General features: G+C 36.1%; 1 protein-coding gene across 1 annotated transcript in view; it reads left to right on the top strand.

Annotated features, from left to right (window-relative positions):
- Window positions 1-17,499, top strand: part of LOC150075925 (DNA-binding protein RFX6-like) — a 54,454-nt gene extending 36,955 nt beyond the window's left edge. Inside the window, exons 10-15 of the mRNA XM_090387212.1 lie at window positions 9,133-9,182; window positions 9,337-9,428; window positions 9,910-9,968; window positions 10,642-10,792; window positions 11,074-11,168; window positions 17,467-17,499. Coding sequence (XP_090243338.1) covers window positions 9,133-9,182; window positions 9,337-9,428; window positions 9,910-9,968; window positions 10,642-10,792; window positions 11,074-11,168; window positions 17,467-17,499 — 480 coding nt within the window. The remainder of the gene's footprint in view (window positions 1-9,132; window positions 9,183-9,336; window positions 9,429-9,909; window positions 9,969-10,641; window positions 10,793-11,073; window positions 11,169-17,466) is intronic.
- Window positions 17,500-18,197: the final 698 nt, after the last annotated feature.

Below are 18,197 nucleotides of genomic sequence, written 5' to 3'. Positions count from 1 at the left end.
TCGTCACAGTTGTAAATATCCTTAGCTTCAAAATCACGACATAAATCTTCCAATTTGACGGTCCACTCTGTTAGAACCCCAGTATCAACAGATCCACCTTCACCACTTACGGTTTTCCAATAAATTTTATGCCGAGTTTTGAACTTGTCTAGCCATCTCACAGAAGCTTTGAACTCATTTACTCCCCTTTTCCCTAATAATAGGCCCATTAATGGGAATTTTTTTAGCACGTTCGCGCCAAAACCACTCATACGTAACATTGTCAATTTGAAGTCCAACAGTTTTCGGGAATGATTTTTGAACCTGATCATTTCCGTGTTGCCAAAATTGTTTGAGCAGTTCATTTTTTTTTTTTTTTTCTTTTGGATGTCGCTTACCTGCGTCTTCCCGATTTTGAATTTTGCAGCGAGATTGCGAACACTATTTTTTTGCCGATCATACGCATTAATGAGTTCGACTCATTTTTAAAGTTAAATGTTTACGAGAAGACATTGTGCACCTCACACCAAGTGAAGTGCACAATGCCCAATCACCAAGAAATTTATACCGTATGTGAATGCCGTATTTCCTAAATCTCCAACTTGGTTTTCTCCTGGTCTTTATACCACCTACCTCATTACTGGACACGGATCAATAAACCATAAATTAACATCCATGGGAATCATTGACAACCCCTACTGTGCATGTGGTGAAATAGAAGACTGGAACCATCTAGTATATACCTGTCAACACTACGAGGACCTCCGCAGCATCCTGTTTACTCGTATACAAGATAACCCTCAAGGAAATGAACACTTGTTCATCACAGAAGAAAACTACTACTATGAGTTTACCAAGTTTGCACAAGCCCTCTTCACAAGACGAAGCACCCTATTGCCAACACAAAATAGGAACAACCCAAACATCTGATCCTAACCTAACTGGCCAACCGATCTTAACCTGGATAGGATCAACTGGCGTATGGACCACCTCATTCCTCAGTGGCAACTTGCACACGGCTCTCTTGCTGTCTTATTTATCGCCCTTCCCGGGTTCCCCTTTCAACTGATGGCACTTATTGCTCCATTGATAACCTGGAGGATACCTTCGCCTACATCCTCCATATTTCTAGCTATACCCTCCTTTCTTGCGTACACTCTGTACTTCCCCGACTCTACCTTTTTTTTTTTTTTTTTTTTTTTTTGTCTCCGTCCAGGAAGCTCTGGCGACCCTGGTGGGGACAAGCCAGAGAATAATAAGCAGACTGGCTACCTCCTAGTGGTGTGTGCGGGCAACGTGGAGTCCCACTAGGAGCCCTGCGGCCAAATGCCAGGACACACAACAGAACCTAACGCAATATGTCATATACAACACACACTTTTCTGGCATTTACAGTAGTACTGTATTCCTTTACAGCGAACATATGGCGCAGATGTGGGAAACCACAGGTGGCGCCTGACCCTAATACTATGCAAAAAAAATAAAAATGCAAAAAAAATATGTGCACTTCACACGACACTGAGCAAAACTGAAAACTGAAACTGAAAAGACGAAAGGTCGACCATATTCCCCCCCCCCTGCACACACCGAATTCATCAGAAGTTTTACACGTGCCTTAAAATTCTTGAAAAAGGGTTTAGAACCACGACGTAACCCTTGATAAAATTCAGAGAATGGGAAATAGAAAATAAACACACGATTGAGGCAATACGTGCAAGAAACGTTCCTAGAAAAAGGGCCGTGAGCTTGCCCGCTGTCCGTTATGGGGAGATCAAATTAAGTGCTAATCTAAACGAAACAGTGCAGATTGCCTGTCCGCGTCCGTTACAGAGAATGTCCGCTAGACAGAAGCTGCAAACACGTTAAAACCAATAGAGGTGAGTTGGGGAATTTGAAAATGTCCGTTGTAGAGAGATGTCCGTTAACGAGAGGTGTCCGTTAGGAGAAGTTTCACTGTAATTTGTATTTTCTTGTCTAGTTGACAAATACTATTACTTTCAGGAGAGGTTTAGAGGGGAACAGGTATCAGACACTGCCTAAAACACTGATGGATCCAATATCTCTCTATTACAGAAGATTTAGGAGAAGTCCGGTTGGCCTGCCTCTCTAAAATCCACTCATGCACACCTTCTCGATGGTAAGCCCTGTTACGTCACTTAGGTGGCAACGAACGTGTAGAGTGGTTCTCTTCAAGACACCTGGTCAGCGTGAAGAGGAAAAGACCAAACCCTTCAGGATATGACAGCACGACAAAACAAATGGCCCTCAGTCCCCAGCAGCTTTCACTCCCCCTCTTACGGCAGCAAAAGGATCAGAGTGGAAGCAGAGGGTGCTAAGAATCTCTGGGTACGACCAGGCTGCCATGCACGGAAACTGAACTTGGCCTGTTATAACGTAAGATCACTCATCGGTGAAGACAGGATATTAGAGCTGGAAAAGGAATTAGAAAATGTGAATTGGAATATCATCGGTTTGGCTGAAACAAGAAGAAGAAATGAATCACTTATAAGATTATCAAGTGGAAATCTGCTGTACACCAATGGAAACAGTGAAAGGAGTGAAGGTGGAGTTGGGTTTCTGGTCCATAAAGATTTAAAAAACAACATTTTGGAATTCAAAAGTACATCACCAAGGGTGTCAAGACTAATACTCAAGATTTCTAAGAGGTACAAGCTAAAGGTTATAATGATTTATGCACCAACATCGAGCCATGATGATGAAGAGGTTGAAGAAATGTACACTGAAATTGAGAGTCATCTAGATGAGCAGAAAACCCACTACACTATTATTACGGGGGACTTCAATGGTAAGGTTGGAAAAAAAACAAAACAGTGCAGAAAGGGGAACTATAGGAAATTTTGGAATTGGTGAAAGAAATGAAAGAGGCGAAAGACTTGTGGAATTTGCAGAATCTCAAGGAATGTCAGTAATGAACACTTTTTTCAAGAAAAGGGTGAACAGAAAGTGGACATGGAAGAGTCCAAATGGATTAACAACTAATGAAATCGACTTCATCCTCACTAACAGAAGATATATTGTGAATGATGTTACCGTCCTGAATAAGGTAAATGTTGGAAGTGATCACAGAATGGTAAGATGTACACTTGATATAGATGTAGGAAAGGAAAGGAAAAAAACTGACTCGAGTAAATAATACAAAGGTTTTGAGATAACAGAAGAGGAGAAAAAGCAGTATGTTCTGGAACTTAAGAACAAGTTTGAGCTTCTGCAGACTGCTCAGGAGCAAGATATCGACGAGGAATATTACAACTTTCTGAAAGTGATAAAGCCCAAGAAACCTATAGGGAAAAAGAAATCCAAAGAAGAAAAAATTAGTCAAGAAACACTTGTTATGATGAACTGAAGGCGAAACATGAAGAGCAAGATAAGCACTGACAAGGAAAAAATTGAATATACTGAGTTATGCAAAGCCATTAGAAAGAGACTCAGAGAGGACATAAGAAGATTTAACACAAGAAAAATAGAACAAGCATTAAAGGAAAACAAAGGATTTAAATCAGCAGCCATGAGCAGTAATATAGAAAGACAAATGATATTGAAACTGAAGAATAGCAATGGTGTACTTATAAACAGCAGAGAAGGCATAATTCAAATAGCAGAAGACTACTATAGAGAATTATACAAGGAGCGAGGGAATGATGCCAGCAGTGGGGAAGATGGATTGCAAAGTAGCAACACATACGACATACCCAATATTCTTCCTGATGAGGTAGAACATGCATTGAAGAAAATGAAGAATCAGAAAGCCCCGAGGGAAGATGAAGTTACTGTAGAGTGGTTAAAATTGGGAGGAAGAGACATAACACAAAAACTGGCAAGGCTCTTCACAAAGTGCATTAGAAAAGGTGTGACGCCTAAACAGTGGAATAATGCAATCATAGTTTTGCTGCATAAGAAAGGAGATAAATCAGAAATTGGAAATTATAGACCAATTAGCTTGTTATCCCACATCTACAAGTTGTTCACAAGGGTCATTACTAACAGATTAGAAAGAATACTTGATGAGAATCAACCGAAAGAGCAAGCTGGCTTTAGGACAGGATTCTCAACTATGGATTACCTTCACGTAATATCATAGCTAATGGAGAAAGCAAATGAATATAAAACACCATTATGCCTGGAATTTGTGGATTATGAAAAGGCATTTGACTCCATACAGCATAAGGCAATGTTTCGGGCACTGGAAAGACAAGGCATAGATATCCCACATATTATGATTTTGAAGAAAATATATGAGAGTGCTACCTCCTTTATTAGACTAGACAAAGACAGTAGGAAATTTAAAATCGAGAAAGGAGTTCGACAAGGAGACACAATATCTCCAAAACTGTTTACTGCTGCCCTTGAAGAAGCTTTCAGAAGATTAGAGTGGTCGCAGAAAGGAGTCAATGTGAACGGAGAGTACCTAAACCATTTACGATTTGCAGATGACACTGTGGTCATAAGCCACGATCCCAAAGAATTAGAGGAAAATCTTAATCAGTTATGCACAGTTAGTAAGGATTTTGGACTAAAGATGAATATGGCTAAAACAAAAGTAACAAGTATGCCACAGAAAGGGACATAATGATTGAAGGAGCAGTAATTGAAAAGGTGGAGTCATATACTTATCTGGGACAAGTTATTATCTGTGATAATGATAAATGGCTGGAAGTCAAGAGAAGAATGAATTTTGGATGGATAGCATTCAGGAAATATAGTCACATACTGAAGAGCAATATCCCAGTTTGCCTGAAATGTAAAATAATGAACCAATGTATACTCCCCACCATGACTTATGGAAGTGAAACTTGGGCACTCACCAAAAGAATGGAAGAGAAGCTGAGAACTACACAGCGAAGAATGGAACAAATTATATTGGGAATCAGACTGTTAGATAAGAAGAGAAACGCATGGATTAGGCAGCAAACTCAAGTAAAGGACATTCTTATCAAAACGAAAGAACTAAAATGTTCTTGGGCAGGACACATAGCTCGAAGACATGATGACAGATGGACTAAAAAAATAACAGAATGGTACCCAAGAGGAGCTAGAAGAAAACCTGGAAGACAACAGTGGAGATGGATAGATGAAATTCATGAGTTTGTGGGTAGTAAATGGATGGCCGTGGCACAAAACAGAAGGAAGTGGAAAGTTGCTGGAGAGGCCTTCATCCTGCAGTGGATTGAAAATGGCTGATGATGATGATTACTTTCATATAAACTTAACATTTCCTGACTGATGAGAAACTGCCACAGTTCTATACAAAAGAAAATTAAACTAAATTCAAATATGCCAGCAATGCACATTGGGGAAACCTTGATTTTTTTACTGCAGTTAGCATGAAACTTTACTATACTACATCTTGTCCTAAACATTTTGTCAATATGGGCTGTCTGATAGAAAACCTAGAAAAGTAGTAACAATTAAATTTTGAAACAATGCCAAGCTTGCAAGTGTCCTTATAGAATATTTGAAAGTTATTGTCAATGCTACTGCATTCTGTTGGAAAATTGATAGGCAAATTCCTACCTCCCAAAACTATGTGGCAGTTTTAGAATAATTAACGTTTATTGTTATGAGCAGTTATGTACTCCTTTGGGATAACTGACTGCTATCTTACTAAAATCAAACTGAGGGGTCTTATAAGCTGTTTCTTGTGACATTCATTGGCACCGCATTCATCCCAATTAATGGTTTGAGTACTCAGCAAAATCGAATTGATTCTTTTACAGGAACAGACCATTAGCTGCAACTGTTTGTTATTTGGTTTTTAGGAGCATTAGCAAATAAGGCCATATTGCTCCGGGGATATGCGGTGGTCATTCCCTGACCTTTCTGCATCTTCCGTATTTGGTGGTCAAGGGCTCGAACCCCGGTCTAATCAAGAAGCGTGTGCTACGCACTGCTGCTCCTGCCCACCTGGCTACGGAGGCGCCCGTAGCTGCAGCTTGCAGTACCCTAGGAACAGTCTTAGGTTGAGCAACTCTCGTCTAAAGCATGTGTTCTAGGCCTTGGACCCTTAAATTTGGAATTAGGCAGAATCATTCTTTGAATAGCTGTTTTGAATTTTGAGTCTGAATGGAAACGTCCTTTTAAAGCTCTCTCTCTCTCCCTTTTTTTAACAGACCAAAAATTAAAAACAGCAAAGTCACATGGTGATATCTGGACCCAAGAGTGTTTCAATCTTATGGTGAAAGTTAATTACTATAATTAATTCCCTAGCTACATTAAACCTTGTGATAGTGTTACAAACTGGTTCCAAGATGACTTGAATGAAAATTGTTCTGTGGTTTATTATTATTAGCCATATGGTGCAAGGAAGCCTAAGGCTTATGTTGCACTAGCAAAAAAAAAAAAAATCGCCACATTACCCTGAGAGAGAGAAGTAGAAGGGAATCACTAAGAAAGAGAAGAATGATGATATCCAGCTCAGGACCCTAAGTTTGCCAAGCCCATACTCACCAGATGTGAGCCCCTAGAGTTTACATACTGTGTAATTGCATGTTTTAAAATCTGCAATTAAAAATTAAAATTAAAATCTGCAATATATCAGAAGTTTCCTGAAATTTAAAATTTGTGAAAAATCCTTTTATTTTCATGCTTTCGTGTTGATTGTTTCCACAACTTTAAAAATTAATATGAGTATAACATGGTGTGCTACTTGGTACGTTCTTGTTTTTGTGTCAGAGCAATTAAGGCAATGAGGTGCTAGCATATTATGAGACCTCATAGCTCATCACTAGAATATTATGGAACCTCATACCTCAGGTTTTTCATCCAAAAAAACCTGAGATGGGAGGGAACAGTACAACCCTCACCCTAGATCAATTAATTTGGTCACAGTATGAAAAAAGCTCATAAAAGGGAGGCGATTTCTATGTGGTGTGGAATGGTAACAGTTGTAACTAACCACTGCCCTTCCATACTATGCAGAATGTTGTATTAGCCACAGACTGTAGGTTCTAATGCCTCTCGTGTTTGGAGTTTTCATAAAAAAAATAAAATATTAGATAGGAACAGATAGTCAACTCCAGTTATTTTGATCAATTAATTTGGTCACAGTGTGAAAAAAAGCACATGAAATTAGCTTTTTTAAAATTTTTTATGCTACCATGGTAGCACAAAAAAAAAAAGAAGAGATCTTGGCGTCCTGACAGACATCAGGTAGAAACAGGTTATTCCGGTTGATAGTTTCATTCCCATCATATAAACTAGTCGACTGTTCCAGATTGATCAAGAGAAATGAATGTTACTCCCTTATTTCGGAAAAAAAAAAAATTTTATTCATTTTTGTAATGCAAAATTTCAGTGCCTCTGAAGTGCAAGCCCCAAATTTAAATAAATATTCTGGGGTCGTCATATTGGGACAAAGGAGTTTACAAATAATACTACCTGGATTCAAATACAATACATGCTGTGAATTATGCACTATTTTGAATAATTTTATGACGAACTATTTCTCTCCAAAAAATCATTTTATAAAATAACTTTTTATAAAATGATTTTTTTATTTTATTAAAATAACCATTCTGGATTATTAAATAAAGCATTTTATTTAATAATAAAATGCTTTATTATAAACTCAAAGAACATATAATAAAATTTAATATATGAAATTTTGCTATAAAATTACATAATACAGAGAATAGCATACTATAAATTTTTTTTTGCTATAAATTTATAAATAAAACTATTAAACATTATTTATCCAAATCACTATATTTAGAAACAAACATTTTAAAGTTAATTTAAAATCTTTATCAGAAACACAAAATATGCATAATTACATTTAATATTTTTTACAATAGGCAGAACTAAATTTATTAAAGCCATACATAAAATTACAACACTAAAATAGACACAGTAGTTCTTTAAATATTCAAAATTTTAACATAACAATAAATATTACTGGAATATGAAATTTTTCCTACTATCCTTTATTAAAAAATTTGCTTTTTCCAGCTTTTAAACTATATTATAAGTACAATTCTGAACCATCTAATTGACTACTCTTTGAACATGCAATGGTCTCTAAATTAAACAAAAGAAATAAGCATTGTGTTGTGCCTGCTGGTGATGACAGCAGTTCACTTTGTGGAAATCATATATCTGTTTTAAATAAAAACAGATATGTGACTGTGACATTAGTTTATTGAATGTCAAAGAAATGGGATTAATTACAAATATGCTTATTTATTTCATGATTTTTCTCAATTTTTTGTTTTTTTAATTCTAGCAAAAATATTATGCACTACATGGATTACAAATTTTGAACGTGAAGCAGCTATAATCCAAGACCTGTTTTCTTCACTTTTTTTTTTTTCACTCTTCCAGATTATTTAATATGTCTCTGACATATGTAGTACAGTAGAGGAAAAAAGGTTGGCCACACAAACAAATCGACTTATGTTTCTGAATCAATCCTTGGCATTCCATCAACAGACCAATGACTGAATCTTGACAGAATCGGCTGTAATCCAAGACCTGGTTTCTTCACTTTTTTTATTTTTATTTTTCACTCTTCCAGATTATTTAATATGTCTTGGGTGGCATGTAACACATCTCTGACATATGTAGTACATTAGAGGAAAAAGGTTGGCCACACAAACAAATTGACTCATGTTTCTGAATCAAGCCTTGGCATTCCATCAACAGACCAATGACTGAATCTTGACAGAATCGGACTCAGAAATGCTACCTTAGAGCTGTTTGTTTAATGAATTAAATTTAATAGGTGTTATTATGCATTTTTAATTAACCCCTCTTCTTTGACAATCATTGAATACTAATTAGGCAATTTCATGTACTGCTTAGTGTTTCATTTCTTATATTATTGTTAAACATTCCAATATATTGCCTTTCACACAACTTTAATATTTTTTGATTTTATAGAGATCATTGTCTAATAATAAGAAAATATTAGTATATTACAATAATTGAAATGATTTCTATAGTCTGTTTACTCTTACGTTAATCCTGATATAAACAAATACATATCACTGAGGAAACCTTTCATTGGTCAGTTGTTAAAGTACCATTTTTTAGCATCTGACCAATGAGGAGCTTAACTTGATGATGCGTATTTGTTTATGTCAGGATTAAAGCAGAGTATAGATGAAGTAGCATTGTTTTTTATTTTTTTACTTCCAGATTATGACAAATGTTCTGCTTCCTTCAACCACTGATGATATTCTTGATAGGTACAGCTACATCTCTACATATGTATTTTATTTATCACTAATTCAATATTAACTAATTTAAATATTTGTTTTTTTATGAGCTATCATTTGCTGTATTTATCATTCTGTTATTCTTAATTGTTATCCTTATATTTTCTGCTTTTTAATATGATAGGAGGGTGGCAAGTTTCTTGTCTTCTCTTCCTGCCTGGATGGAGAAAGCAATGGCAAATGTGCCAAATCCCTTACAATGTAAGAAGATGGAGGGTAGGTGCAAACAGTTGTATGAACCAGTTGCATCTGAACCAATATAATGAAATACAGTTGAACCTCTTATTGTCTATCGTTCATTCATGTTCTAAATGGTCGGTACCTAGAGGGTTTTGGATAAACTGAACGTCATATAACAGATATTGCATTCACATTATTAATGTCTATTAACCAGTTTTTTATATATATAAAAAAGTAAAATATAATTGTAAGAGAAAAAAAAAAGTATTTGTCTTAAAAGAAGTTAGATAGAGACCTGATCTTTCCTGGAAACATAGTGACAAACAAACTTTACAAAGAAGCAATGAGAGGACTTCCCCTGTTGAAAGAGTTGAGACCTGGGACTATAATTTTTTTTCAGTATTAGATGATTATGGACATAAGAGATTCAACTGAATTGTTTAGAGTGATGGATTTCTAAACTAACTTTTCCAACATGCAGAACAGCCATTACTATGTCTCTTTTTTCCCTTTTCAGTGCTGCGTATGTGGCTCTCGACTATGAGGCGAGAAATGTCTTTCATCCATCTGGCACAAGTAAGAAACATTTTGGTTTATGTTAAAAATTTGGGGAATGGACACAAACAAAAGCATCCAATACGAATACGTACACAGTGTTATCTGTGCTGGCAAAATGATTGGATTCTAGTTCCTGGCCTCACATGCAAGTTATACAGGATGTTTTATGACATGGGCCCTGTACTTTCTGGATTGATTCAGGACGTCAAAATGTCAAAAAAAAAAAAATTCGTACAAACATCCATAAGTGTTTGAATTTTAAAATATTGTTATGATTTTTCAACCTATGAAAAAAAAATAATAAAATAAATAAGAATAATCAAACTTTTACATATTGCATCTTTTACATAGTGCAAAAATGCCTGGATTTGAATCCCATTGAGGTGGGAATAATTTTATAAGCTTTTTCCATATTGTGGCCAAGTTAGTCTAATTTGGGCAAAGGTTGCATGGTTTTACATTATACAAGCTGGCAAACCCATATACTGACACCAAATGGCCTTGGTGCTTAACACACTCATATTGCATCTTCTTTATTATATGTAGAAATCATCATATTTCTATGTATAATTTCAATGATGGATTGTCCATTGGGGGGGATTCAAGGGGAATTTTCATGATCACATACTTTTTTTTTACATATAAAAAACTTTAATTGCATTTTTCCTTTAAATTTCTTTTGTTGCTGCAGATTTGCCAAACTGTCCTAGCCAACCAGGTTCTAATCCGACAATTAGCAGATGGACTGGAGGAAGTTAATATGGAAAGCATTTCCAGGCAGATAAAGTTCCTACTCAATTTCAAGCAACATTGGACATCTGACCACCTTAGCATAAAACACCGTAAGTTTATCATTAGCAGAGCTTGGACAAAAGGCGTGGTGACCAATGCACCTACTTCAAGCATAAGACTGGAAGGGTGGGAGTGCAAGAGTTAAGGGATTTAAGTTCATATGTATAGTTAGTTGAGAAGAAAGGGGACACTTCCAAATAGCTGCCTTGGACACAGAAGTACCATGTCCTCGTTCTGATCATTAGAATCTTATCTTGCAGTAAATAAAAGTAAAAAAAAAAAAAAAGGAGAGAGAAAAGGGAGTGTGATACTAGTAATATTTTCTCTGCAGATTTTTATGATCTTATAACCTTACTCCGAAAACAACCAACAATAGAAGAGCTCACTTTTTGGGTTGACAGTGTCATCAGTCTTGTTTTGCTTAAGGTAAGTTTTGGCTTTGTTTTTCCTTTAATGTCATGACTAATAGATATGCACTTCTTAGAGGAATAAATGTTAATGTAAGATATAACAATCTGAAATTGGCAGTTTATCTGTTATAAATTAGTTCCATATTAATGTAAGCAGTGAATAAAATATGATGTATACGAGACAAGTAACCACCTGCAGTTTTTCAATAAATGCAAAGCATAGCAATTTATGTTTTAAATTAAATAAGTGAATATTTAATTCAAAATAATTCTGGGTAAGGATACTTATTTTTTTTCCATCTATATTTTACCAAAATGATGCCTTCCCAATGGAAGGCATCATTTCTCAGAACCCATATTCAACACCTTTAACAGGTGGTGTTTTTTTTTTTTGTTGTTGTTGTTGGCAGTGATGGTGCTGCAAAAACTTTGTGGAAGTGTTTGCAGCACCATAGGCAGTTTAGTACTATGGACAGGCTGAGTGTTCAGAAGAATCTTTGTCAGCATTAGAAATGCATACAGAAGAATTCTGAATATTTTACACAAAGGAAATTACAGATGAAAATCAGTAGAAGCATGTACAGAAAATTCAAAATGGGAAGCATTCAAAGAACTTATCTTGGAAGCTACTATGCTTTACATACCAACTAAGAAATATTGTTCAAGGTTTAGGCCTAAGTGGATGTCAGATGAACTAATGAAACATATGGCAGAGAAGAAAAATGCATGGGATACATATAAATTAATGGGTGACATGGAAGCCTATGATAGATACAAGTTGATCTGTAACCAAGTCACAAAGGAGGTTAGGCAGGCAAAAGCAGATTATGAGAAATCTTTGGCAAAGGATGCAAGGAAAAACAGCAAAGAGTTCTTTACTTATGTAAACTCTAGAAGGATGAATCAGATTGGTCCGCCTGATATCAATGGTTCAACTGTTGATGATCCTGCTCAGGTAGCTAATAAACTAAATGAATATTTTGCATCAACATTCACACATGAGGAGTTATTCAGCAAGGGGAATGCCAGAGATGTATTCAACTCTGTCAGTAAGATAGATAATCTTGTAATAACTGAGAGTAAAGTGGAGGAGAAATTGTTGAAGGTAAACACAAGAAAGGCACCTGGGGTGGATGGGATCTATCCAGTTATATTAAAGGAGGCAGCAAAGGAAGTAAGCAAACCCTTAGCCATAATTATGAGAGCTTCCTTGGACTCAGGGGAGGTACCCATAGACTGGAGATGTGCAAATGTGACCCCAATTCACAAAGGAGGATCAAAGGCTGACACAAGTAATTATAGACCTGTGAGTTTAACTTCTGTTCCAGGAAAATTAATGGAGGCACTGGTTAAAGAAGCACTGCAGGATCATCTAGACAAGACTTCAGTTATACCTCAGACACAGCATGGTTTTGTTAAGGGGAAGTCTTGCCTGACCAATTTGATTGGATACTATAATGCAGTCACAAAAGAGCTGGATGCAGGGAATAACTTTGATATTATATACTTGGATCTTAGAAAGGCTTTTGATACTGTTGCACATGGAAGACTGCTGCACAAATTGAAGCAGTGTGGCATTGGAGGCAAATTGCTGCTATGGATAAAGGGGTGGTTGAGGGGGAGAAGACAGAGAGTGGTAATCAATGGACACTGCTCATCGTGGACTAATAACATTAGTCCACGATGAGCAGAGAGATTATTGGAGTCCCTCAGGGTTCAGTGTTGGGTCCATTATTGTTTTCTGTATTTATAAATAATATTGACGATGGTATATCAAGCTTAATATCCAAGTTTGCAGATGATACAAAGGTTGGCAGGGTTGTTAAGGACACTACTGATGCTATGCTGCTGCAACAGGATCTGGAAAGGTTGAGCAGATGGGCTGAGAGGTGGCAAATGAAGTTTAACATTGACAAATGTAAAGTACTACATATGGGAAACAGCAACCCCAGAGCAACATATCAACTCTGTGGTACTACACTGACAGTGGTAGAGAATGAAAAGGACCTGGGGGTAATTGTGCAGGCAGATATGAAGTTCTCTGAGCAGTGCAGACAGGGTGCAAGAGTAGCTCATGGTGTCTTGTCAATGATATACAGGAATTTTTCTAGCAGGGATAAGGAGGTGATTATTCCCTTGTATAAGGCAATGATCAGGCCACATCTTGAGTACTGTATACAGGTCTGGAGGCCTCATTTCAAGAAGGATGTAGAGATGCTGGAACGAGTACAGAGAAGGACAAGATTAGTGAATGGAACAAAGGGTTGCTCTTACGAAGAAAGGCTTAAGTTTTGCAAATTAGTGTCTGGAGACTAGGCACTGGCGAGGCGATCTGATAGGTGTATAAAGCCTTGAATGGTTTGAGCATGCTCAATGCTGATGGGATTCTTCCTCTTGCTCAGAATAATCACCTGAGAGGACATAAATTCAAATTGAGGAAAGACAGATGTAGGATAGATGTGCGGAAATTTGCCTTAGCCGTCAGGTAGTTGGTTGGTGGAACAGACTTCCATCCCTTGTTGTGGAGGTTGATAGCTTAAATAAATTTAAGGCTCAGCTGGACAGGTATTTCGAACGAACGGAGGGGTGAAGTGGAAGTTTTTTTTTTTTTTTGGCTGATGCTGCATAAGCTTGCTTTCTTGCATCATATGCCTCTACTAATGCTAATGCTAATGTAGTAAAAACTTAATGTTTATGTAGTATAGAATACAGTGGAGTGAACTGTGAAAGAAGGGATTATTGATTAATCTGATTACACTTTTTTTACATCAACAGCTGCTTGAAGGAATTTAAATAATGGGTAAGAAAGATAAGGCCTAGTTTTTTGGTGCAGAGAATATGAGTTAGTTTAAAATAGCCAAGGGAGTTAACAACAGTATATCATATCTTTAATTATCATGGTGCTGCATCTTTGTAGGCTTATTTACATGTTCTGTAGGAATGGAATGGTTCATAGAGAAACATCCAATCAAGGCTGCAGTTTGGCTGTGGTGTTTCCTCCAGTCTTCCAAGAGTTCAAAATTCAACTTCCTCAAACAAATAACAAATGACAAACCCATTGTAAATGTTAGAGAGGGCAGGTAAACAGAGACAGATGAAGAAAATGTATTTGATAGTGATCATAATGTGGAGACAGAAGGTTACTTTTATGGTGGTTCGAACATGATGTAGCTTCATAAAAATATATAAAATTTGTTCTTTTTCTAATGATAAACTTCGCTAATCACCAGAAATAAAATAAAGGCAGTTACTTAGTATACTTAATTCAATAGACAATTAAATTATAGGGTGGTACCTTACACATCATTATTTATTGCTACATTTTTGTCCATTTTATGTTAACCGAAAAGAGTACTCCAATCCTTTCCTTCCAAAAAAGAACTTTATGTACAGTTTATAATCTGCTGTTTGGTTACAGACTTAAAAAAAAAACTGCAGGCCAATTGTATATTTTTTCTCAATGTAGATTGCAGTTTCTAGTGTTCATGCAATGACAATGATTTGATCTCCACTTTCTGCTGGTAGTGGATTGATAAGTATGCACCACAGATGCTACCTCTGATGATCCACAGTTCATGTTTAATAGTGAAGATTTGAAGTACTATTGTTGACTTGCTTCTTTAGAAGAATAATCAGAAATCAATGTTATGTAGTAATGTGTAGTTTTTATTCTTTGGTGAAGTGATTTTAATGAAGCTTGTAGATGTAATTATTAATAAAACTTTCTTTTACAGCATCAGAATGAGCTTGATGACTTTATTCTCAGAGAATCTTCCATGTTCCTGTTGCTGTGGTCCTATACAAGCTCTTTGATAATCCAAGATTTACTGCTTAGCAGCATTCCAAGTTTCAGTAAGAAACTTCAAATTTTAACATACTTACTTAGCATTCACTTTAACTATACATGTGCATGGTAGAGTTATTAGTAGATGTGCAGCTAGAAAATGAAACTGTGTACAGTTTATGCCAGATGTCTTCTTACCTCTACATTTTCTTTTTAATAGTGTTTTAATTTGTTGAAACAGCTGATACCAATTCATATGACAGTAAAGAATTGGCAATGGTGATATGTTAGCATACATTCATCAGTTATAGTGTGTAAATTGTGTGTGCATGCTATAGCTGATTTACTGTTTAGTGGGATGAAAAACCAGTTTCAGAGACAAAACACAATGCAACTTTCTCCTGAGATAGACTAACTCAGCCATAAAAGTTCCGCTTGTGCTAAAATAAAGTACTTCTCAACTTCAGCTGGAGACAGAAGTTTAACCGAAGCACTTTCCACATGGTGTGAGAGAGCATCATTACGCATATTTTTGCAAAAGATTCAAAGATCCACCAATAATGATAATACAGGAAGGCCTTGCATAATGCGATTTTCAGTTAACGCTATTTGAAAAATTATACCACTTTTCACTTTACACGATGCAAATTTCCAGTTAATGCGATTTTTTTTTTTTTTTTTTTATGTGATAGTTGAAAAAGATTTGAATCGTGCATTAAGCTTACCGTGAGTAGTACGGTCAATAAACAAACGTTTGCCTGCTGCCCACCTTGGTGTGTTCCATCGGAAGAAGACGTGTTACTTGTTTGCCTCTTGCTAATAAAGTCAATGCACACTTGCTTGCATAAAAATTCAAATTTTTAAATGAGCCAGATGAAAATGTTACCGCAAAGGAGATAACGGTAAAAGAATTAGATGAAATCTTTCGTATCGCATAGAACCTTAAACAAAAGGTTTGAGGTTCTCTGCAATATTTATTTCGCCAGGGCCCAGAGAAGATTGTTGTCGGCTATCAGAAATTGATTGATGAAAAGAGAAAGTCAACACTGTTCAAATATTTCCGCAACAGTCATTTCTTCATTGTGTATTTTATGTCAGAGGTTCCCAAACTTTCTCGGTTCACGGCGCTCTTAGTGTCTCAGTAATTTTTTCAAGGCGCACTCAGACCAAAAGAAATACCTAACAGTTCCGCTTAGTAGTTAGGTCCAAACAACTTAATAAGAAATGTTGAAACTGTGAACTACCTCGAGCTAGTAGATCGCGCAGTGTCCGACAGATGTCGATTATCGCTGTGCTTCCCTCGAAAATTTAAAATATTCCGCGGTGCGCAGTTTGGGAACCGCTGTTTTATGCAATAAACATTTAATTCCATAATTATTTTCATTATCTTTTACATTGTATACAGTTAAAAAGTTATTTTTAAAATTTTTTATGGACATTCCAGAAGGTCAAGGACCAATTATAATTTTTCCTATTGGTTATTATATTCGATTAACGCGTTTCCGTTTTGCGCGATGCGCTCGCGAGACGAATTAATCGCATTAATCTAGGCCCTCCTATATTACAACAAGAACATAAGATGTTTTACAAAAGCAGATTTGAACAAACATCTGGATGTTCAAGTATGAAATAATGGCGAAGGTAAAGAAAGCCCACACGAGAAGCACGCAAAAGTTCGATGAAATTTACTGGTAAAAGTACTTTGCCGTAACGGCATTTGTATTGTTGCTCGCTCAGTAAACATACAGTGGGTGTTATCAGTCAGGAGTAGAAATTGAATCCCATGGGAGATTGAAACCCTCCTGAAGTGGAGGGGATAACCTGATCTTTTTTTCTTTAGAATCACTGGTGGACTAGTGGATAAATTGTTTATTAAGAAAAAAAAGGCAAAGGTAAAGGAAGCCCACACGAGAAGCACAGCAAACTTCGAAAAAGTTTACCGGTGAAGCTATGTTACGAACATTTTTTATGACGCCAGAACTTCCAATATGACTCTGTTCGTGATTCTAAAGAAAAAAGGTCAGGTTACCCCCCTCCACTTCAGGAGGGTTTCAAGCTCCCATGGGATTCAACTTCTACTCCAGACCGATAACACCCACCGTCTGTTTACAGAGCGAGCAACAATACAAATGCCGTTATGGCAAAGTACTTTTACCAGTAAATTTCATCGAACTTTTGCATGCTTCTCGTGTGGGCTTTCTTTACCTTAGCCGAAATAATCTATGAAAGTCATTGCTTCCACTGCAAGATAAGTCACTTTAATAAAGTGACTTATCACTATAAGTGACTACACTATAACATCACAAAACTCGGTATTTCTGAATCAATAATATGAAGCATTTGCACATTTGCTAAAAGACAGCTATCAAAATATGATAAAGTGTGAGTTTGATGTAGGCTATATATTGTGTATGTAGCTTCCATCTTAAATTTTTTTTTTTTTTTTTTTAATAAATTAGTATTCTGCCCATATGCCTTTCTACACAAATTTTCTCTAAATGATAAGCACTATTTTCTGTTTTTGTTAAAGGTTTTATCATGTAAGGGCAACCAAAAGCCATAATGTGCCTAGAGTTGAGTGTTTGTTGTTTAATAGATGCCATACAAGTATCCCATCTATTGTTTTTGGAATTAGTAAGTGCTGCTGGATAGCAACGAACAAACCCTGCTCATCCAGCAACTGTAATCCAATGAGTTACAGGCGATGTCTTTGTGCCAATGGCATTTTATAATTTGGTTCTTCATATATTTTTTTCATGAAGGTTTGTCAGATGTAAAAGACAGAAAGATGAAAGAAAAAAATGCATACTGCACAAGAAATTTCAAACAAAAAAAGTGGGATAAATTATGTAATTCATAATTAATAAAACAGTTTTCAATTCAAGAAAAAGTAAAAAAAAAAATTTTTTTTATAATAATAAAACTATTTAATAAATGCCATGATCATTTGTTTCATTAAAGAGTATGGCCTTGGAGGGTTAATGGAAATAATGGGAGCACTTTTAGAAACAGTGTCCCACGTGGAGATGATTTTGACATTGAACTTAAATAAATATTGAATTGTAGGATTTGCAGTTATTTGCCAATACTGGGCTACTACATAAGATTTACTATGAAAGCAAAAAGTTATGACTATATATAGCCTTGCAGGCTGTAATGTAATTGCAACACATTTTGTTGCTAATAAATAGCATTTTCTTATGAAAATTACAGGTAACCCTCGTATAACACAGTAGTTTGGTTTCTACAAAATCTTGTGTA

The sequence above is a fragment of the Mastigoproctus giganteus genome, chromosome 13 (genome assembly GCF_048544385.1).
Source record: "Mastigoproctus giganteus isolate SK-2022 chromosome 13, ASM4854438v1, whole genome shotgun sequence".
NCBI lineage: Eukaryota > Metazoa > Arthropoda > Arachnida > Uropygi > Thelyphonidae > Mastigoproctus > Mastigoproctus giganteus.
This window is presented reverse-complemented; position numbering and strand designations above follow the sequence as displayed.